This window comes from Microcaecilia unicolor, chromosome 8 (assembly GCF_901765095.1).
Source record: "Microcaecilia unicolor chromosome 8, aMicUni1.1, whole genome shotgun sequence".
Classification (NCBI taxonomy): Eukaryota; Metazoa; Chordata; class Amphibia; order Gymnophiona; family Siphonopidae; genus Microcaecilia; species Microcaecilia unicolor.
The window spans coordinates 221,294,538-221,318,491 of record NC_044038.1 but is presented as its reverse complement, the minus strand read 5'-3'; the positions used below and the strand labels follow the sequence as shown (position 1 = coordinate 221,318,491).

At 43.4% G+C, this 23,954-nt stretch overlaps 1 gene segment (V, D, J or C); it reads right to left on the bottom strand.

The window, feature by feature from the left end:
- Positions 1-50: 50 nt before the first annotated feature.
- On the bottom strand, positions 51-23,954 carry LOC115476016. The segment is given in 7 exon segments: positions 51-255; positions 3,155-3,469; positions 4,526-4,834; positions 6,452-6,811; positions 18,492-18,812; positions 20,797-21,138; positions 23,781-23,954. Coding segments are annotated over 7 exon segments (1,701 nt in total).

The following is a 23,954-nucleotide window of genomic DNA, read 5'->3' as shown; positions in this document are numbered from 1 at the left end:
TGTTAATAATAATAATATTACCCAGTTACAAACAGGACAGACACAGTGAGTGTAAAAAAGGAAAATACACATTGTTTATTTGTTTGAAAAATATGAGTACAAAAAAACTGTACCAAGAGAGAGCTCAACGTTCGGCAGATATATCTGTCTTACAGTGCAGTGGTTTTCTTGATATGAAAATATACAGGACACTGCTCAGACTCTCCTCAAATGCTTCCTATTCCAGATCAACAGAGCTTGCTTCATCAAGTCATGCTGTAATGAAAAATGGAGCATTATGGGTCTACAAATGCCAATTATCAGTTCACCACTATTATAGCACATTAAGCAATTGCAGAATAACTTGCAGAAAATGTAAGGCATTTGCCAATGAGTTCAGGTAAACAACAGTTAATTCTCCTGCAAACATCACCTGAGAACTATACTAACATAGGGGTCCCTTTTACTAAGGTACACCGAAAAATGGCCTGCACTGATGTAGACGTGTGTATTGTGTTAAGCCGTTGAGGATGATCCGGAGTAGTGAGCCCTTGGGCTGCCGCCAGATACCGGCAACAGCAGGTGAACCACCCAAACTGGAAGCGAGGCCAAACACCAACAGGCTGGTACCAAGTACAGGAGTCTCGAACAGTTTTGGCTGGACAGAACTCCAAAGCGGACTTGGCCTGGCTGGACTGGAACCAAATGCTGGAACGGAATTGACTTGGCTGGAACTGGAACCAAATGCTGGCACGGACTTGGCTTGGCTTGGCTAGAAGCAGAAATGGACTTGGCTTGACTGGGACTAGATTCAAGGTAATCAAGCAAGGATCCGGGATCTCCAAACAAGCTTGTCAGAAACAGGATTCAGGAAATCGAGCAAGCTTGACTGGAGCAGGCTTCAGGATTCTCAAACAAGACAGACACAAACAGGGTAGGGCAGAAGCTAAGGACAAACAGGGTTGGAACAAGCAGGAAGGGAACTAAAGCTAAAGACGAACAGGGCAGCAAGAATCAGGAAGGAACTAAAGCTGAAAACAGGCAGGGCAAATACAAACAGAAGGGAGCTAGAGTTGAAGACAAACAAGACCAGAACTAGCAAGGCTAGAACTGCAACAAGGCCGCACAGACGAAGCTCATCTGAAGACCTCTGTTGCAAAGGCAAGTCTGACAATTCTCAGGAGCTTAATAAAGGCAATTACAGATGAGGTCACAGGTGAGGCTTGGCAGCAGAAACACCAGTGCAAGTCTGGAGTGCTGGAACATCAGGACTGGAATTGAACCTGGAAGATGTCTGGGAAACAGGAAAAGACAGGGGCAAGGTGAGTGTAGGCATGGAATACAGTCACAATCGTGACATATTGGATGCGCACAGGTCCATTTTTCAGCATGCCTGCAAAAAAAGGCCTGTTTTAGGTCTGAGACCTTACTGCCACCCATTGACCTAGTGGTAAAGTCTCGCACGTTAACCGGGAAGTAATGATCTATGCACGTACAATGCCGATTACCGCCCGGTTAGCGCCACGTGCCAGAAAACTTCCGTTGCTATTAGTGGATGTGTATAAAAAAATGAAATTACCACCCAGTCCATGCGGTAGCCAGGCAGTAGTTCAAAACTGACACACGAAGGACGCGAATACACGCCTACATGGCTTAGTAAAAGGGCCCCTTACTCTCTCTCTTTCTAGTTCAGTGCTCTTTCCAAATAAAAGTACAATTGTTTAATCCAGACTCTGTGACCTGAAGATACATTCGGACTGTTGTCACTCACTTTTTATGTTCCTAAATTTAAGAGTTTAGTGAAATTTTGAACATAAAGTTAGGCACTCAGCCCTAGTAAATTTTCAAAGAGGCCAATTTATGAGCATAACTCTCAAATTTATGAGCATAAATCCTTTGAATAACAGGTCCATTGTTATTAAATCTATAGTAACTAGTTTCAGAGCCCTTGGTGGGAATTGTCTTCCTTAAATGGGAATTGTCCTGGGGGGGGGAATTGGTGGGTGGGAACTGCCTGGGTGGGAACTCGCCTGATACCGTAAAATACACCCTAAATATTTTAATACAGTGGCCAGTATTTTTTAAGAATGCTAACTCTAGGGTTTAAATATTAATCATATGATTTTTAATCAGCCCTTCAGAACCAGTTATATTTTTGGCTAACCAGACATCCCAAAACTAAATATGTTTCTGTGTTACTAAGGTTCATTATCACGCTTATTTTCAAAAGAGAAGGACGCCCATCTTTCGACACAAATCAGGAGATGGGCGTCCTTCTCGCAAGGTCGTCCAAATTGGCATAATCGAAAGCCAATTTTAGGACACCCTTGAATGTTTTCCGTCGCGGGGACGACCAAAGTTCACAAGGGCGTGTCGGCAGGGTAGCGAAGGCGGGACTGGGGCGTGATTAGGAGATGGTCGTCCTCGGCCAATAATAGAAAAATGGGCGTCCCTGACGAGCACTTGGCCGACTTTACATGGTCCATTTTTTTTCACGACCAAGCCTCAAAAAAGGTGCCCCAACTGACCAGATGACCACCGGAGAGAATCGGGGATGACCTCCCCTTACTCCCCTAGTGGTCACTAACCCCCTCCCACCATAAAAAAAGTTTTAAAATACTTTTTTGCCAGCCTCTATGCTAGCCTCAAATGCCATACTCAGGTCCATCGCAACAGTATACAGGTACCTGGAGCAGTTGTAGTGGGTGCAGTGTACTTCAGGCAGGCAGACCTGGGGGGGGGAGGGGGTTGGGAGGCTCAGCACCCAAGATAAGGGAGCTATGCACCTGGGAGCAATTTGTGAAGTCCATTGCAGTGCCCCCTAGGGTGCCCGGTTGGTGTCCTGGCATGTGAGGGGGAGCACTGCACTACAAATGCTGGCTCCTCCCAAGACCAAAGGGCTTGGATTTGGACATGTTTGAGATAGAAATCTTTGGTTTCCATTATCGCCGAAAACCGGGAACAACCATCTCTAAGGTCGACCTAAATGTCAAGATTTGGGCGTCCCCGACCGTATTACCGAAATGAAAGATGGACATCCATCTTGTTTCGATAATACACGTTGCCCCGCCCCTTCGCGGCACCATCCTTAGAGTTGGGCGCCCTTAGAGATAGTCGTCCCCGTTCGAAAATGCCCCTCCACGTGGTGATTTTGTAATAAATTGAATACACTTACTAGAAAGCTGCAGAATGTACGACCTTTCTTCAGCATCCTTGGAAGCAATATGGTCAACTCTGCACATAAATGTACTTCCATGATCTCTTTCTGTAGGCCTCAGTTTCAGAACACTCCACATGGAGTGCAAACCATTTGCACACACTACAGACAGGGAATTATAGACCCCTTCGCATACTGGATGGCCATTTTGGAACCAGTTCACCACAATTACATTGGGTGAAAAGTTGTTTATTTTGCAGCTGAGTCTCAGTTCCTCTCCCAGCACAGGTTGCAAGGGGTCCCCAGTGATAAACAGGACTTCAGGCGGTGTACCTATAGTCAAGAAAATACAGGTGTGGCTCTAAGTATGTATATTTTTTTGCTTTGATTTTTTTTTTTTTTTTTTGGTTTGTCAGTTTAATGCTACCACCAGCAGAGGATTAGAGGAAGTTTGTTTGTTTTTTTTTTACAAGAAAAAGTTTTTTTACTGCTACAGTACTAAAACAAGAAAATTCACATTTGAAACAAGCAAACAGATATAAAGTGGGATTTAAAATCAGGCTGGAAATCTTGGTGTCCAACTGCTTTTAAAGGGGAAAGGGAGAATGAATATTATTATTGTTAATATTATTATGATATAACATAGTAACATAGTAGATGACGGCAGAAAAAGACCTGCACGGTCCATCCAGTCTGCCCAACAAGATAACTCATATTTGCTGCTTTTTGTGTATACCCTACTTTGATTTGTACCTATGCTCTTCAGGGCACAGACCGTATAAGTCTGCCCCGCACTATCCCCGCCTCCCAACCACCAGCCCCACCTCCCACCCACCGGCTCTGGCACAGGCACAGACCGTATAAGTCTGCCCAGCACTATCCTCACCCCCCCAGCCCTGCCTCCCAACCCCGGCTCTGGCACAGACCATACAAGTCTGTCCAGCACTATCCCCGCCTCCCAACCACCAGTCCCGCTTCCCACCACCGGCTCTGGCACAGACCGTATAAGTCTGCCCAGCCCTATCCCCGCCTCCCAACCTCCAGCCCCGCCTCCCGATCTTGACTAAGCTCCTGAGGATCCATTCCTTCGGCACAGGATTCATTTATGCTTATCCCACGCATGTTTGAATTCCGTTACCGTTTTCATTTCCACCACCTCCCGCGGGAGGGCATTCCAAGCATCCACTACTCTCTCCGTGAAAAAATGATGATTATAATTGACAACATTGAGAAAAAGTGCCAAAGAAAAATTTCTACTCTGTTTTAAGGATTATGGGAATTCTGGGTAATTAAATTTGCAGAAATAATTAAAAATAAGCAAGATGCATGAGTTCTCCTATCCAGTCCCCCTCTTTATCAGACACTTGAAGTTATCATTATGCAACTTACCTTTTAAGTTAATTTCATATAACAGTTCTTCAACCTTTCCAAAGCTACTGTGATTTATCTGGCATGTATAGATCACCCCTTCATCGTCCTTCGTAAGGATAAACTCATTCTGACTCCAAACACTGTAGTAACCACTTTCACAAGGAAAAGGTCCAAACTGAGTGATATTTTCCACTCGTTGTCCATTTTTAAACCAATTTAAATCAATGTGTTTGGGATAAAACTTCTCCACAATGCAACTGAGGATGATTCTTTCTCCTAATTTTGGAACTTGGGGCCAGCTGGTAATATAATGACTTGATGGTCGCGCTGTAAAAATAAATTCCATGTTTAATGAAGACTGCACACTCAAGTTTGATAGAAATCAGCAACGATTTTGCTGTTTTAAAGAAAAATATTAAACTTTTGTCTGCAGTTAGGGTGTACTAGCGGGGTTCAGGATCTAATAGCCATCCTCTCCTCCTGGAGAGTGAGGCTGAAGGGAAGGACAAAGGCAGGGAAGGACATTCCCCCTCCCCTCCCCTGAGGTTAAGGACTGATACCCCACATAGGTTGATGCCAATACCAGAGAAGTGATGTCAACAGAAGCTGAGACTACCACAGACACAGGGAGCCACCCAAAACATATAACCCAGGGTAATCATTCTGATTTACCATCTTTGGCCCCATCTAAATAATTTGGTAGTGTTATGCAATGCGGCAACTCTGACTATCAATCAATCGCCCAACCAAACTCCCTCACAAAGACACAAGATATTCCCTCCTTCTTCCACAGTGGCACAACAGCACCAGAGCGTAAAAGGTCTGTAGACCAGTGGCGTAGCCAAGGGTGGGCCTGGATGGGCCCAGGCCCACCCACTTTGGGCTCAGGCCCACCCAGTAGCAGCACATCTATGATGTGGCTGGCAGGGATCCATAAGCCTCACCAGCCAAAAACTCCCACCAACTGTCCCTCCTGCATACCTTGTAAATAGCAGATCTTCACCTGCAGCGAGCAGTGACTGATACATACTATTCGCACCAGGCCCACAGCCTTCCCTCTGATGTATTCCCACCTATGCGGAAGCAGGAAGTTGCATCAGAGGGAAGGCTGTGGGGCCAACATGAGCAGTGTATATTAGTTACTGCATGCGAGGAAGGGAGGATGTTTGAGAGACCAAATGGCATGCAGGCGAGAGAGGAAGAGACCAAATCACTTGTGGAACAGGGCAAAGTTATTCTGCCCACCCATCCTGGGCCCAGGCCCACCCAAAATTGGGTGTCTGGCTACGCCCCTGCTGTTGACCAAAGAAACAGCATCACTAATGCCCAAGAATTAATTTCCTACAACTTGGGGGAAGTGAAAAAAACACTCCAGAGAAAAACACAAACTTTTGCAAACAGGAGCACTGGGGAATGTTTACACACACCCAGTTACAAAACTGGGCAACAAATCTAAACAAACGTGCGGATTTTTGGCACAGTTCAACCACCTGAAATTCAACGGGGGTCACAAAATAACAACATAACAATTGCCATACTGGGTCAGAGCAACGATCCATTTAGCCCAGTATTCTGCTTCCAGCAGTGGCCAATCCAGGTCACAAGTACCTGGCAGAAACCCAAATAGCAGCAACATTCCATGCCATCAAACCCAGGGCAAGCAGTGGCTCCCCCCGTGTCTATCTCAATAGCTAACTATGGACTTTTCCTCCAGGAACTTGTCCAAACCATTTTTAATCCCAGATATGTTAACTGCCATTAATTACCACATCCTCTGGCAGCAAATTCCAGAGCTTAACTATTCTTTGTGTGAAAAATATTTCCTACTAATTGTTTTTAGAAGTATTTCCATGCAATTTCATTGAGTGTCCCCTATCTGTCACAGACCCGGCCCAAATGGGGGCACAACTATTTACAAACCTGATTCCAGAAAGAAAAACTCACCAGTAACTTTCATGCATTCACTCTTCTGTACTGAGCTTTGCAAAGCTTTGTGTTCAACACTACATGTAAGGGTTGCCCCATCATCTCTGACTGTAGGTGTGAAGGATAAACGGGACGTCACACTGAAAAGACCACCATGTTTCTCCACAGGCTGTTTTGCATGCTCAGTAATGTCTTCCCGACACTGAAGGAAAGTAGAATCTTCTCCACTGTCTTCATTTGAGTACATCAGCTTTCTTTGTATGAACCATTTAATGGTTATTGCTTTTGGTCTGAAGCCATTTATGTTGCATATTAACTCCATATTTTCATCAATGGTGATAAGGTTGGGCATGAGAATGGATGAAACCATTGGGTCAACTAAAAAAAACAATGCAGAAAGATACAATAGATGAGCGCCTCAGAGACACTCATAATAAGTAAATCATAATATGATTACCTGCAATTTTTGCCTTACTTAGGTTTCTAGAACAAAAAGTATAATTAAATTATGGACCCTACGAGATGGACACAAACAATAACTAAAGAATGAGCAATATGGACAAGAATTTCCTTATCAGGATCTGTCAGGTACTTCCAACTGGTCTGGACTAGACAATATAATGGCCTCGATGGACTGTTGTCCAGACCCAGTATGGCACATCGATGCTTCTTTTTCGCAAAGGAAAAAAGGTCCAGGAAGGCCATCACAAACAGCTGAAAAAGATCTCAGTGAGCTGGATATCAATTAGTCAGAAACAGTTTTCAAACACAGGATTGGCAAGTGTGGAAGAAGCGTCTCCTTGCCTTAGGTGCTGACTGGCTCAAGAAGATAAAATAAAAATAAATAACCACATATATGCATAACTGCCAATATTCCACCTATCTTGCATAGTATGTATTGGAAGGGAGCATACACATGGGATGGGACCTTGGCAGAGTTCCCACTTACAAGCACAATTTACCAGTTTCATAGGCGGGGGAAGTGCAGGCACCTAAACGGAGGTGTGTCGACATTAGTATGCTGGGATTCCAGAATGGAACCTAGGCAACTAGGTTCCATTACAGAATAGGCTCCTACCACCCACCCTCAAGGCACCTAAATGAAGATGCCCAGTTATCGAACTGCCCCCATAATTTTAAGATTTGCATAAACCACATCCAGCAGATACCCCCTTCAAATCTGTAGAAATAATACATTTTCTAAAATCGCTGGTTATATATGTATGATGATTTATATATGTAAATTACTTTTTTAAACAAGTATAAACCATCAAAAATCATCTCCTAAATATCTTCACTTATGGAGACCTAACCTGAATTATCCTGAACATAAATCCAGAATCCACCACACAACCATATAAACCTGGGACAGAGATTGTAAGGATAGGAATGTCTAAGGTTATCCCAATAGGATGTGTCATGTATACCCAATCCTGAACACAGAAGAAGGAAGTTTAAGGGCAGAGCTTTAGGGGCAACTTTACATAGTTTGACTACATAGTTTGTAACCTTTAGATTGTAAGCTCTTTTGAGCAGGGACGGTCCTTCCCCATGTTAAACTTGCACAGCGCTGCGTAACCCTGGCAGCACTATAGAAATGCTAAGTAGTAGTAGTAGTAGTAACTTATCAATATGGACTACCATTAAGAGTGCTATTTTACCACTAACTTGTGCTATTTTAGCACATGTCCATTTTATGCAATGAGACCCAATTACTAATAACTGGGATTAACAGTAAAATAACCCGTCTTAACAATACCACGTTGTCAACTTCTCCTCTTAATTAAAGAAAGAAATGTCTCTAGAAATCAAAATCACTGCTATATATAATAAAAGTGAGCCAAGTATAGGACAATCAAGCCATTGTGACATCACTGATGAGGTTGGATCTTAGGCATTGGTGGAATGAGGCATTATGACATCACAATATCAGCTCTGGTTACCAGATTGCAACTCTTCCTACTAAGGGGGAAATTTATCAACATGTGCTAGTCAGTGGCGTAGCCAAGGGTGGGCTTGGATGGGCCCAGGCCCACCCACTTTGGGTTCAGGCCCACCCAGTAGCAGCATACCTATGATGCCCCACCAGCCGAAAACTCCCAACAAGTGTACCTCCTGCATACCTTGTAAGCAGCAGATCTTCACCTGCAGTGACATACATACTGCTCGCACCGGCCCCACAGCCTTCCCTCTGATGTATTTCTGCCTAGGTGGAAACAGGAAGTTGCATGAGAGGGAAGGGTGTGGGGCCAACATGAGCAGTGTGTATTAGTTGCTGCTCGCTGCTGGTGAAAATATGCTATTTAAAAGGTATACAGGAGAGGGGGGATGTTTGAGAGACCATGTGGCATGCAGGCGAGAGAAGGAGAGACCAAATCACCTGTGGGATGGGGCGAGGTTCTTCTGCCCACCCATCTTGGGCCAAGGCCCACCCAAAATTGGGTGTCTGGCTACGCCCCTGGTGCTAGTGTTAAAATAGCATGAGTTATTGTATATAACACATCTTAGCACAGGTCCCATACAACGCGACCTAGTTTCTAATAACACATCTTAATTGTAACCCATGTTGATAACTTCCCCCTTAGGAGCCCTTTTACTAAACCACAATAAGGGGTCCTTTTACTAAGGTGTGCTGAAAAATGGCCTGCGGTAGTGTAGGCGTGGGTTTTGGGCGTGTGCAGAATAATTTTTCAGCGCACCTGTAAAAAAGGCCTTTTAAAAAATTATTTGCTGAAAATGTACGTGCAGCAAAATGAAAATTACCGCGCGTCCATTTTGGGTCTGAGACCTTACCGCCAGCCATTGCCCTAGCGGTAAAGTCTCATGCAGTAACTGGGCGGTAATGACCTACGCACGCCAAGTGGCACTTGGTGCGCGTTCGATACGTGCGGCAGAAAATAAAAATTATTTTTCTGGACGCGCGTATTGGACGCATGCCAAAAATGAAATTACCACAAGAGCCACATGGTAGCTGTGCAGTAACTGCATTTTGGCGTGCGTTGGGCGCACGTAGAAGCTTACGTGGCTTAGTAAAAGGGCCCGTTAGTGTTACTGTGCACTTAACTTAGGAAAAAAGGCTTACCATAAAGCATGACCCATCACCTGAACTTTAGTGCATTACAACTTTAACTGTCATTTTATTATTGATCCCGTTATAACTAATGCTCTATCTCATTTGTTACATATATTCTTCTGTAATTATTAATTGTATCTTTTCTCTGCTGTGGCAATAACCAGGGCGGAATATTGTAAGCCACATTGAGCCTGCAAATAGGTGGGAAAATGTGGGATACAAATGCAACAAATAAATAAATAAATGTGAAAGTGTTTTTTGGTAGTTGGCCTGTCAGTGCATGCTAACTTGCACTTACCTATTTTTGTTTAAGTATTTCTTGCTGTAGACATGTCATGGGCAAAGAATGGGTGTGGAAGCATTAACTACTACTACTACTACTACTACTTAACATTTCTAGAGCGCTACTAGGGTTACGCAGCGCTGTACAATTTAACAAAGAGAGACAGTCCCTGCTCAAAGAGCTTACAATCTAATAGATAAGAGTGAGACAAATATAGGACAATCAAGCCATTGTGACATCACTGATGAGGTTGGCTCTTAGGCATTGGTGGAATGAGGCATTATGACATCACAATCTCAGCTCTGGTTAAATCACTGCTATATGTAATACTACTACTACTACTTAACATTTCTAGAGCGCTACTAGGGTTACGCAGCGCTGTACAATTTAACAAAGAGAGACAGTCCCTGCTCAAAGAGCTTACAATCTAATAGACAACCATCTAGTGCGTTCACATTAGCACACATTAACTGGTTTACAACAAGTTCACATGGGAGCACTTACCTCCTCCTAAACAGGAGGCAGTAAGTGCTCTCAGTTTTAACTTATCTCAGGTGACACATGCTAATGTAAACATTAGCGCATGACCTGAAAACATAATTGAAAAATGCCTATAATACTGCCATGTTAGCCATGGGCTTAGCAAGCAAGAAAAACCCCACATTAAAATGTGCTATGTCCATATTCTAATGTGGCTAAGTAAAAGGGCCCCCCCTAATGGACCCCCAGCTACTATTCCACATCGTAACACTCCATATTGCTTTAAGCATATGATAGAATTTGATATTAAATAGGTTTAGCTAGCAGCAAGACCTACATTTTGTTTTGTTTTGCTTAACAAAAAGAGGAATTAGTTGCACTTAATCTGATAATACTCTTACCACACAGGCATTCCACCAGAAAGCCATTTTCCCATAACACCTGTGGTGCAAGATGGTATAAAATAAAAGGTTATCAACAGAAATCAAACAAAATAAAACATGGAAAAGAAAATAAGATGATACCCTTTTTATTGGACGTAACTTAATACATTTCTTGATTAGCTTTCGAAGGTCGCCCTTCTTCCTCAGATCGGAAATAAGCAAATGTGCTAGCTGACAGTGTATATAAGTGAAAACATTCAAGCATTACTATGACAGTAAAATAGATACCATTGGAGATTCTACATGGAATGTTGCTATTCCACTAGCAACATTCCATTAGAAGGCTACGCAGGCTTCTGTTTCTGTGAGTCTGACGTCCTGCACATACGTGCAGGACGTCAGACTCACAGAAGCAGAAGCCTGCGCGGCCACGTTGGTGATCTACAAGGGCCGACTTCTACATGGAATGTTGCTAGTGGAATAGCAACATTCCATGTAGAATCTATAGAAATCAAACAAAATAAAACATGGAAAAGAAAATAAGATGATACCTTTTTTATTGGACATAACTTAATACATTTCTTGATTAGCTTTCGAAGGTTGCCCTTCTTCGTCAGATGGGAAATAAGCAAATGTGCTAGCTGACAGTGTATATAAGTGAAAACATTCAAGCATTTCTCAGGACCAGGACACTGTACCAGTGACTTCACAGTGAGAATCCTGAAAGGTAACTTTAAATCATACAAGACCTTTGAAGTCAGAATGATTGAATATTTTAACACCCAACAGAAAGGACTTAACAAGGATCTGGGGTTCCTAGCCCATTATAAACCATAGAGCTGTATTTCTCTGTTGATCACCCCTCAACTCATCTATCCACACCCATCCTGTTAGAATATCAATGATATGCTTTGATGTCCCCATGCATACCTCCTACCCACCCCCATCCTCCCACCCTGTCAGACTGTCATAGTAATGCTTGAATGTTTTCACTTATATACACTGTCAGCTAGCACATTTGCTTATTTCCGATCTGAGGAAGAAGGGCGACCTTCGAAAGCTAATCAAGAAATGTATTAAGTTATGTCCAATAAAAAAGGTATCATCTTATTTTCTTTTCCATGTTTTATTTTGTTTGATTTCTATTGATAACCTTAAGAGTGGACTAACACGGCTACCACACTCCTCTATAAAATAAAACAATTAGAAATGCTGGTATTTCTGTGGTGCCAAAGACTAGAAACAAAAGCATTGTATACAGACTGAACCCTTACATGGGGCTTCCCGGCCCTGTCCTTGGACCCTCCCTCTCATGCCAGCCACTTGGGTTTTCAAGATACCCATTATAAATACACACAAGACAAATCTGCACCGACTGAATCTACAAAGTTTAGGGATGCGCAAAGGTCAAACATTTTCAGTTCATTTTCATTTTTTTTTTGTGGCCATTTTCCTCAGTTTTGTATAGTTTTTTTTAAATTTTAGGGACATGCATAGGGCAAATATTTTTTAGTTTCTTTTCATTTTTTGGCCGTTCTCCTCAGTTTTGTGCTTTTTAGTTTGTTTCATAAAACTTACCTTTCAGAGATTTGGGTTATGTTAAAAGGGGGGAGGGATGGATAGACAGAAAAGACATTATAAACACTGAACGCATCGAGGGCCTCTTTTATCAAGCTGCGCTAGCGGTTCCCGGGCGGCAATGCCGACGGAGCCCATTCTATATATTCTATAACACAACGCAACAATGATTTTGCTACTGAGAGAAAAACATATGATTTATACTAAATTGAACCCGCCGATTCCAAATATGAACTCCGAATTTGCCTGACACGTCTAGATTTTAAGTTATACATGCAAAGCCTATTCACTTATAATATTAATGCATTATATATTGGAAACATGGAGAGAGGTTCCATAAAGACATTTCTACAATGGAGAACAGATATGAAGGCCGCTGGAATCCCAACATGATGGGGGACCACTGCTGGTTTTTGCAACGGGAAAATATGACCGGTCATAAACGGAAAAGTAGATGCCTGAAGCACTTTTAACAGTACTGGGCCTTGATGAAGTAAGACTTTTAAACTGGAATACGAGACTTTTTTGAAATCTTGTTATTCCATTACATTTTCATATACTGTTTACTATGAAAACTTTGATGTAGATCAGGTAATTGTTGGAGTAAAACTCGTTCTGTAAAAAATTATTCAATGCTTTCCAAGTGCTTAATTCATTTGGGCAAACTTATGCATAACAAACTTTCCTGACGTGTTACAACAATTCTGACTTCGGATTTGGAATATGCACACTGAATTTAGTATAGGACAAATGTTTTTTGCCCAGTAGCACACAAAAAAATTTTTTTTGTTGTGCTGTGTAATCGGTGCCTAGATTTGATATTTCAGTGCCTAAATCTACGTGAAAATGTGGCGTGCATCCCAGCATGTAGATGTAGGCACACTAGTCCATATTTTATAACTAAGCACATAAATTTTAGAATGCCCACAAAACGCTTATTATCCTGCCCCTTTTTGCCTGCGCATGTTAGACGTTTGACGCGCATCATTACAAAATATGCTTAGTGACTTGTACGCCTAAATTATAACCAATTCCAATTAGTGGTCATTATTGCCTGGTAAGTGCTGCTATCTGTGCTCATTAGCTGGTTAAGTTTGTTAAGTTCTGCGCATTGTTACAGAAATCGGCACAGATCCCTAGGTACGCTATATAGAATCTGGGGGTATTAGCTAAAAACTAGTATTCATCAGAGATAACCGGCTACCTTGTGCAGAATATTAGCGTTTATATCAGGGGCGTAGTTGCTATGGGGCCACAGGGGCCTGGCCCCCATAGATTTGGCCCTGGACCCCCCTGCCGGCAACCCTCTCAACCCCCCCTCCCGCCGCCAACCCGCCGCCTGCTACCTTTGCTGGCGGGGGACCCCAACCTCCGCCAGCCAAAGTCTTCTTCCTTCGTTTGGTTTCTCAGTCTGACGTCCTGCACGTCAGACTCACAGAAACAGAACGAAGCCTTGCAGGGCTTCGTTCTGTTTCTGTGAGTCTGACGTCCTGCACGTTGTACGTGCAGGACGTCAGACTGAGAAACTAACTGAAGGAAGAAGACTTCGGCTGACGGGGGTTGGGGTCCCCCGCCAGCAAAGGTAGGCGACGGTGACGGCGGCCCGAGAGGATTGTTGGCGGGGGGGGGGCGGTCAAAGTTGTTGGAGGTGTCGGCAATGGCGGCGGGGGGGGGGGGGGTCCGCGGCAGCAGTAGGGGAGGCTAAAATGTGCCCCCCCACCTCGGCTCTGGACCCCCCTACCGCTGAAGTCTGGCTACGCCCCTGGTTTATATTAGCGTTTATTCGGGTTAGCACTATTTAACTGGCCAGGAGTCATTCCTGGCCGCTTAAATAGCGCTGAATTTCAGCCGGATAGTTTACAGAATACCATAAATTACTGGTATTGATATGGCATGCCAACACTGACTTTACACTAGTATTCTATAATGGAATCTTGTTGCCAAGATGTCATGATAGAATTGGTACTAAGCTCACAACACTGGAATGCCTAATCCAGTAATTCCCAAATCTGTGTTGGGGGGAACCCCAGCCAGTCAGTTTTCAGGATATCCACAATGAATATGCACGAGATACATATGCATACTAAGGAGGCAGTGTATGCAAATCTGTCTCAAGAATATGGATTTCCTGAAAAACTGATAGGCTGTGGTTCCCGCAGGACAGGTTTGCCAATCACTGACCTAAACTGAGATACTAATTAACAGAATTCCCCCGTAAACCTTTTAAGGCATGCTAATAAATGTATCTCATGAATATTTTTAAACTGGGTATCCTGAAATCCCTGCTGGCTGGGGAGGTACCAAGGACCAATTTGACTATTTACTGGCAATGTGGAGAAAAACTAAAGCCAGGACATTACCTTTGGCAATTCGCTTCTGATAGAAGATGGTAAAAAATATGCTGCTCGCGGCAGTCACCAAAACGCTGATAATCACCACCCACACCACAAATCCAGTGTCTGTCTGGTACTTCTCTGGTGCTGAAAATAAGGTCATATTTTGTTAATGGGTTCTGGCAGATGAGCTTAGCTTAGGTATTATGTCCTTTTACACATCACAGAGTGAAGGCAATATCACAAATGCTCAACTGTTCAAGCACAAATGCATATACAGATCGATTCGGTCAGGCGACGTCATTAAGTCGGTTAGGCCTGAAGTTCCCAACCCTATCCTGAAGGCCCATCTAACCAGTCCTGGTTTTCAGGATGTCCACAATAAAATATTAACCCTCCATTAGGTTACTGGAGTAAAAACGTAGAGGTCAGTCAGTATTCAAAGCAATTTAACTGGCCATAAACTGCAGCTGGCCGCTTAAACTGCTCGAAAGTGGAACACAAAAAAGCAGATCATAAAATACAAAACATACCAACTATAGACTATAAAAAGTATATATATATATATATATATATATATATATATATATATATATATACGCGAAGAATACAACGAAAAAAATGTTCTACGCGATGTGGAAACTCAAGAGAATAAAACCTTTTTTCCCAAGAAACATCTTCCGTACCCTAGTACAATCATTAGTAATAAGTCATCTGGACTACTGTAACACTTTGTATGCAGGCTGTAAAGAACAGACCATTAAAAAACTCCAAACAGCCCAAAACACCGCAGCCAGACTCATCTTTGGCAAAACTAAATTTGAAAATGCAAAACCGCTATAGAGAGAAACTACACTGGCTACCACTCAAGGAACGAATTGAGTTCAAGATCTGAACAACCGTCCACAAAATCATCCACGCAGACGCCCCTCTTTATATGTTAAACCTAGTGGACCTACCACCTAGAAACGCCAAAAGATCAGCCCGCAAATTCCTCAACCTGAACTTCCCCAGCTGCAAAGGAATTAAATACAAACAGTCATACGCTACTACTTTTGAGTATAAAAGCACACGGATCTGGAACGCACTACCCATGGCCCTGAAAAAAATGGACAACCTAACCAGCTTTCGCAAATCTTTGAAGACACATCTCTTCAAAAAAGCCTACTAAGGACATCCTCAATAACTATTCCCAAAGTACTCAGATGCATCTAAAACACCTCCCACAACACTCACCTAGCACCTGCATTTAAATTACCTACCTTAGCTTATTATCGACTGTATCTAAGATCATGTAATGACTGCATCATAACAACACTCTGTTAGCCACATTGAGCCTGCAAAAAGGTGGGATAATGTGGGGTACAAATGCAATAAATATATATGTATATAACATATACGAGTTAAAACATACTATGAATTGACTTATAGATAGAAAAACAAAAAAAACAAATCATATATTCTCAGTGTAAATGAATAAATCATAAATATCCAACCAATCAAATATAATAAATATCAAATAAACTCTATTTCGACACATCCAAAGTAAAAAAAAAAAAAATAGTCCATAGTTGGTATGTTTTATATTTTATGTTCCTTGTCATGGTATTACTATATTTTCAGCTGGCTTTCTTATATAATTTTGATATTATTATATCATTTTTATTATATGATTTTTCACATTTTTTATATCTGTAATTTTATTTATTATTTTGTAGCCCTTGACGCAGCCCTGCTGGGTGAAACACACCCTGTGTCGGGCAATATATTCTGTATGTAACTCTATCAATAAAGTTTGTGTACATCAGCTACTGATCTGCTTTTTTGTGTTCCACTTTGGAGTTTGCGGATTGTCTGCGTTGCTGTTTCTTGGGACCCGGTTAAATTGCTTGTCCAGGGCTATCAACCAATATTCTGGGACACTTAACCGGTTAGTGCTGTTGAATATTGCCACAGACCGCTAAACTCAAAGCCAGTTATTTTGTGGGTGGTCCGTGAGAGGAGTCTGCACTTCTGCGGTTAAGTGTCAATATTCAGCACTTAACCATCTGTTTAGCGGTTACATCGGACTGCATAAAAGTTAGTCCTGTCTATGTAGTGTGCTGAATATGAGATATCTGGCTGCATAAACCTGTATTTTCAATGCCGGTGCCCAGATATGCACAGCTTTTTCACCAAGTATATGTTTTTCAAAGTAATAATTTTTTGTAAGTTGATGTGATTATTATAGCACTGTGGTGTTGGGAAGCTATACCACTACAAAGCAACATTATTGTCTGCATTAATAGTGGAATATATCTGAGGGTACTCTATTTACAATTTATATGTATGAGGTAATACTGATGTGAGCTGTGACATTAAGTATTTTCATTGTCCGGATTTGATGGTATGGCAATACTTACGTTCTTATATATATTTACAAAGCTCTATATATTCAATAAAGTAATTTTAGTGACCTCAGCCATGCAGCTCAATGATAATAGGGGAGATGGCTGTGTCCGGCTTATATAAAGGGGTTTCCTTGATACAGCAAAAGCGAAACATGTGTCATGTCGGAATAAGATCCCCTGGCCGACTCTTCTTTCAAATTCAGATGAGCACATATTTTTGAAAACCTTTTTGAGTTTAAATGCAATATATTAAAGAAAAATTTAACCAGTGAAGATGGCTAATGCTCAATGCTGAGAGCTATTATCATTGAGCTGCAAGGCTGAGGTCACTAAAATTACTTTACTGACTCTATAGAGCTTTGTACATATATATTTTTGAGAGTACTCACTTTAGTTCTAATCAGGAGTGTGCTGGTAAATTTTTAGCAATGGGCTCTCTCGCCAGGTGTAGCAAGCCCTGCAATTTTGGGGGGGCCAGGAGCAGACTGGGGGGGCAACGTATTCTTCTCTCCCCCCGGGCACACTAGGCATACCTTTGCTGGAAGGGATGCTGAACCCCACCAGCCAATAAATGGACTGCCACCACACCCCACTGCTTGTTTCTGGCTCTGAGCAGCATGCTGTGACTTCTCTGGCAGGCAGGAGAAGTCCCAGCTTGCTGCTCAGAGCTGGAAACAAGAAGCAGGAGTCTATTTACTTGACTGGCAGGACTCAGCATCCCCACCAGCAAAGTAAAAGAGAATTCAGGAGGGGCCCAAGCCCATCTTTTGGGAGCCAGCTGTTAAAGTAGCCATGAGGGGGTCTACTTTAACGACCGGCTCCCAAAATTCTTAAAAACTTAACAAACGACTCTTGCAAGCCCATGAGAGCCCGCTCCAGCACACCACAGGTTCTAATACAAGTTTATGATTTTTACTCATTAACAATTTGCCGTGAAGAGGTTCATTGTAATTTAGGCACGAGCTTTTACACCAACCAAAGAGATGTGTGTACACATCTAAATGCGAACAGCCTACAGTATTCTATCAGTTATGCACGTAAATGTGAGCCACCTGTGTACCCTCACCGGCAAAGTATGCACTGAGTTATGTGCACAGCAATAGGATAGAGCTTAAGCACATATTTGGTATGTGTGCATGAAAGTGCACACATACACATGTATCATCATTTATGTGCATAATCGATACAGAAATTGTAGCACCCACTGTATACCTGGACACCTACGTCATAATGAAACCAAAGACCTTAATGAACATTACCTGAGTCTTCCTCCCCTCTCCCTCTCTAAGACCCCCCCCCAATCCAACCTACCATACATGTACTTCATCCCACCACAATATCACTTTGTACTATTCACATCATGTATTTGTTCATACCAGAATCGGCTATTGCCGTTAATGGTAATATGTAAGCCACATTGAGCCTGCAAATAGGTGGGAAAATGTGGGATACAAATGTAACAAATAATAAAAAAATAAAATAAAAATGACCCCCTTTGTGCAAATCTGTGACCTAAAGGTCTATCCACAGTTACTTACCTGCCAAAAATAAAGTTGTACTTCTTCTCATTGGATGTTTTAGTGATTCATGTTTAACCTGACAGATGTACAACGAGCCTTCATTGTCCTTGGACATGACCAAGGTAATTCGACTCAGAGCAACGAACGTGCCATTAGCACTGCGAGCCGCCAGGCCAGTACAGATGTCGGTCGTTAGGAGATCCTGGTTTCCACTTTTTTCGATCAGCCATGTGATGTCGATTTCTACTGGGTAAAAATGCTGCACAGCACAAAAGAAGGTTTTCTCTTCCCCCTCTGTAAGGTGGGGGTCTATCGGTGATATTTCCACTGAAGGCTGAGCTGTGTAGCAACAGAATACAAAATAGTCTGAGTGTACACAGCACCTTCCTTTCAAATACTTTACTACTCTGGCACCTTTGTTTTCATGCACACATAAATAAGTGGATCGCATAAAATACCACTGCAGGATTCTCTTGGACCCCATGACTAGGGTTACCATATGTCCAGATTTACCCGGACATGTCCTCTTTTTGAGGGCATGTCCGGGCAACCGGGCGGGTTTTGCCAATCTGCCCATTTGTCCGGATTTCTGGACAAGGCTGGTGGGCGGGCCGTCCAGTCTGCTCGTTTGTCCAGAAATCCGGACAAACGGGCAGATTGCTAGCCTTCCCTCCCCTCACCTTACTACTGCCCTGGTGGTCTAGTGACCTCTTCCGCCTTCGGGGCAGGAAAGAGCCCCCTTTCCTGCCCGGAGCGCTGCCCTGCATGCATCCTTCCTGCTGGTGATCCTCTGCGCCGATTCAAAATGACCTCAACTCTCGGCGGCCATTTTGAATTGGCGCAGAGGATCACCAGCAGGAAGGATGCATGCAGGGCAGCGCTCCGGGCAGGAAAGGGGGCTCTTTCCTGCCCCGAAGAGGTCACTAGACCACCAGGGCAGTAGTAAGGTAAGGGGAGGGGGTGACGGGGAGGGGGGGCAACGGAGTATGTGACGGGGGGAGGGGAAATGTGACAGGGGGCAGAGCGAGGGTGTGAAAGGGGGCAGGGCATGTGTCCTCCTTCTTGGGGGACAAAATATAGTAACCCTACCCCTGAAATGTTCTGAAAAGTTGGCTTAGATAACAGATTAAACACAGAAAAGTCCCAGGTTGTAACTTACCTCGGATCTTTGCAAGGGAGACATAAAAAATGTATGTGTGCACACATGCTCATACACACACAAGTTTCCCAATCTCCACTCCTCCCCATTCCACACAATGCAGATTTTCATTCCTACAAAACAGGGCTGGGGCACATTTTTACTGCCCATGCCATAGAGGCCGACTGAATTTTGGTTTTGCTTTTGGTTTCGGCTTCAGTTTCTGTGCCAAAACTGGCCTAAAACCCACACTGGGCCCTGTTTTGCTTTTGGTCTGACCCCTGAACAGGAACAGCCTCTACTCCCTCCCTTCCTCACCAAACTGCCACCCCCCTCCACCCTCGACTAAAGAAGCTCAACTTCCTCCCTTCCTTCCCCCGCGAAGAAGCCCCCCCCCTCCTGGACCCACTCATAGGCCCCTACCCCCCCCCCCCCCCCAGGGCATGCCATATTACCCTGGTGGTCTTTTGACTCCTAACCACTACTCACTTGCCCTGTCCTTTTATCCTCACCTCTTTATTCCCTTGCCTTATTGTTCTCTCTGTTTACCTGTCTTATCTAGATTGTAAGCTCTTTGAGCAGGGACTGTCTTTTTTGTGTATGGTGTACAGCGCTGCGTATGCCTTGTAGCGCTATAGAAATGATAAGTAGTAGTAGTGGTCTTGCCCATGCCATCCCAGCAGTCAAAATGGCTGCCGCAATTTCCAGAGGCAGTCTCACAACAATGCTGCTGGAGGTCGAGGCAGCTATTTTGAGACTGGAGTAGGCATGGGCAAGAGAAATTTGCAGTCATTCCTACCTGTGCCAGCTCCAATCTGAAAATGGCTCCTGTGTGACCATTTTGACTGCAGAGACAGCCTGAACAGGTGTAACTGGGTATGGCTCCTGCCCCTACAAGTCAATAGACCACTAAGGTGATACGGTAGGCCCAGATGATCTGAGAGGGAAGCTTCTTCTGTTTGGGAAGGGGGAGGGAATTGAAAACATTTGGTTCAAGGCGGGTGTTGGAAGAGGGAGGAAGTGTGGACTGTTCCCATTCGGGGGCCAGGTCGGTTTTAGTTCCGTTGCCCTCTACCATGCCTGTACATGTTCTAAGAATAAGTGCAGGGTCTTAATCCCAAGTGTTAGTCCCAGTACTTTAAAAACAAATATCAACTATTTAAAAAAAAAAACAACACCAGTTACCTGCAACTTTGAGCTGTATTGTCCCACTGTCAAATTCTGGGCTTATTAAAACAGTGCAAGTATAATTTCCTTCATCCTCCAGAGTGACATCCTGCAGGCTGAGTGATGCCCGGCCTTTTGTCAGCAAATGGAGATCCAGTGCTGCTCCTTGGCGATGGTGATCAGTGTGGCTCCCATTAAAGGCATACACTGGCTTTCTACCAGATTTAGTACTAGCAGTCCACTTCACGGCAATGTCCTCCAGTCTAATGGCATCCGTACTCGGAAAATGGCAGGGCAAAAGGATATTATTTTTCACCAGACTAAACACTGGAGTGTGACTAGTGCTCACCCTCAAGGTAGCTGAAATCCAAATAGGAAAAGGAGACCAGTTAACAAAACGATTACTACAGTGTTTGCAAAATGGCTGCCAAGACTTCCCAGTGCAACCAGAGAGAATAGCGGCAGTGGCCACTAGACTACCAGGGCCCTGTGGGGGTGTAGTGTGTGGTGGCTGGCAACCGGGCACAGCCTCTGGGCCCCCTAGAGCCTCTGGTCCCTTGGGCAGTGCCCGGTTACCCGAATGGTCAGTCCGCCGCTGATCACGTCACACCCCTTCTCTGTGATGAGCATTAGCTGCCTGTATCCTTTCGAATTCGGTACAAAACACTTCTTTTAGTTCACAAGATTTATCATTCTAGCCAACCAACCTATTTATTCTGATATCTGACACCTTACTGTCCTCCCAGAATACCTTGCTCCTCTCAAGAACATCTCTTGCAAGTCTTCTCCATCATATCTACCTATCTGCAATCTGCTCCCGCAATGTCCCCCCCCCCCCCCCCTTCTATGGAACGCTGCACCTCTAACCCTTCGATTGGAGATTACTCTCTCTGCCTACTTTCAAATCTCAACTTAAAGCCCACTTATTTACTTAGGCCTTTGGTTCTCACCCCATGCTCGGTTGCCCGCAGGTCCAGCTGTGCCCACATTGTAGCATCCCTCCTTGCTGTGATTGGAGACTCCTGCTCCATGCTCACTATCTCTTCTCTTTCCTGTCTTTATTGCAATTGCTTTGTTGATTTGTGCTGTAAACCACCTAGATCGATTTTCTTTTAGGCAGTATATCAAGCTTATAAATAAGCCTGCAACTTGAGTTACATGGCTTGTAGTGTCCACCACAAGCCATGTCATTTGATTTACATAGTAATGAGATGTTTCGCATGCATTTAAATGTTGTGCATCTCATTACTACGTAACCTGCAGTAGTTCATATTAAAGTGTAATATACGCCGGTTAGTGCCTTTTAGCATGCATTAAGGGGCAAAAAAACATGCATTAGGGTTCTTAACACACTATTTCAGAAGAGTACAACAATGACGGCACTTTGAAGTTCGCAATTCCTGGCGTTTCCAGCATCACGCACCCTCCTACCGCTGCTGAACTTCCATGAGTACAATGGAATCTCAGATTTCAAAGCACCGCGAGCTATTTGCCAGGAAAGTACTGCATTACTGCTAAAAAGTTTTGAAAGTGAACAGGCTACGTGGTTGCCATTTTTATCGATACAAAAAAAATTTAAACATTGCCCATAAACATATGGATTTCTGATTATGAGGCCCTCCACTGAAAAAAAAAAGGGCAACCAACTTTTCAAATTGGAGGTACTAAAAATGCAACACAAACTACCCCTCCCTGGATATTGTGAAGTAATTATTTTAGTACAGGCAATAAAGAAATGCTGAAATTAAACTAAGTTAAATTAAATTTTGGGGTTACTCAGCACCCACTAAGTTGGCACCTATGCCACTGGGCTTTGTTTTGGGTGCCCTTTTGCCACGTACCAGTTTCAGGCAACACACTGCTCTTTTTACACAGTTAACTCTTTATATATGCTAATACAGAGAAATAAAATAAAGCAAGAAATGAAAAATAAGATATATATATATTTTTTTTAATTAGACTAACAATACATATTTTCACAGGCTTTCCAAGGCAGAACTTTCTTCCAGGAATGTAAGACCTTTGAAGATAAGATGATGAAATATTTTGACACCTACCTCATGGGACTTAAGAATCTGGGGGCCCCTCTTACTAAGCCGCGTAGGTGCCTACGAACACCCAACACACGCCAAAATGGCGTTACCCCCACAACTACCACATGGCTCTTGCAGTAATTTCATTTTTGGTGCAGATCCAATACGCACATCTGAAAAATATATTTTTATTTTCTGGTGCGCCTGCATCTGACACGCGTAGGTCATTACTGCCCAAATTCTTTACCGCTAGGTCTATGGCTGGCGGTAAGGTCTCAGACCCAAAATGGACGCACGGCAATTTTGATTTTGCCGCACGTCCATTTTCGGGGGGGGGGAAAAGGCTTTTTTACAGGTGCACTGAAAAATGATTCTGCGTGCACCCAAAACCCACGCCTACACTACAGCAAGCCAGCACGTCTTTGTAAAAGGACCCCTGGATTTTCTATCATATTATAATCCATAAAAACTGTCACCTTCTGATCAACCATCCATCTCTCACCTTCCCCATTTCTCTGTTTCACCTACAATGACACTGTCATCTTTTGCTCATTGTTGACTGAGAAAGAACTAGGCTCTGCATTTAAAGCTTGCCAAAAATGCATTGTCAGTCCAGTAAAAAAGGTATCACCTTATTTCCCGAGTTTTGTTTTCTATTTATGACCTTTAAAGTGGGACGGTGTAAAAGCCAGATCTGCGGGATCCTCGGGATCCTCCGGATCTAAGTACTACCTTAAGCGGTTGTTTGTTTTGACGGGCGCTCCTTTGTTTTGACGGCCGCACGCGATCCCGCTGTATCCGGTTTTTACACCGTCCCCCTTTAAAGTGGACTAACAAGGCAATCACACTACTTGCAATGAAAGAAACATGAGATATACGCGATAGTAAACTCTGTTGCTATTCAAGACTACATGAACGTACAAAGGGACGAAAACCACTCATTGTTTGCATCCGAAATATTTTTCATACCTGCAGCTACAAGGCTGGAGAAAATTAAGAGAAATTGCATCTGGCACATTGCGTGAAAAAAGCACTTCCGCGTTGGGAGTGGGACGCGAAGGCTTGCTAGACTTTGAACCCTTGTCTTTCCAGGACCTAAGCATCCCACACCCTCCACAGCCACACCCCTGGCGACCTAACAGT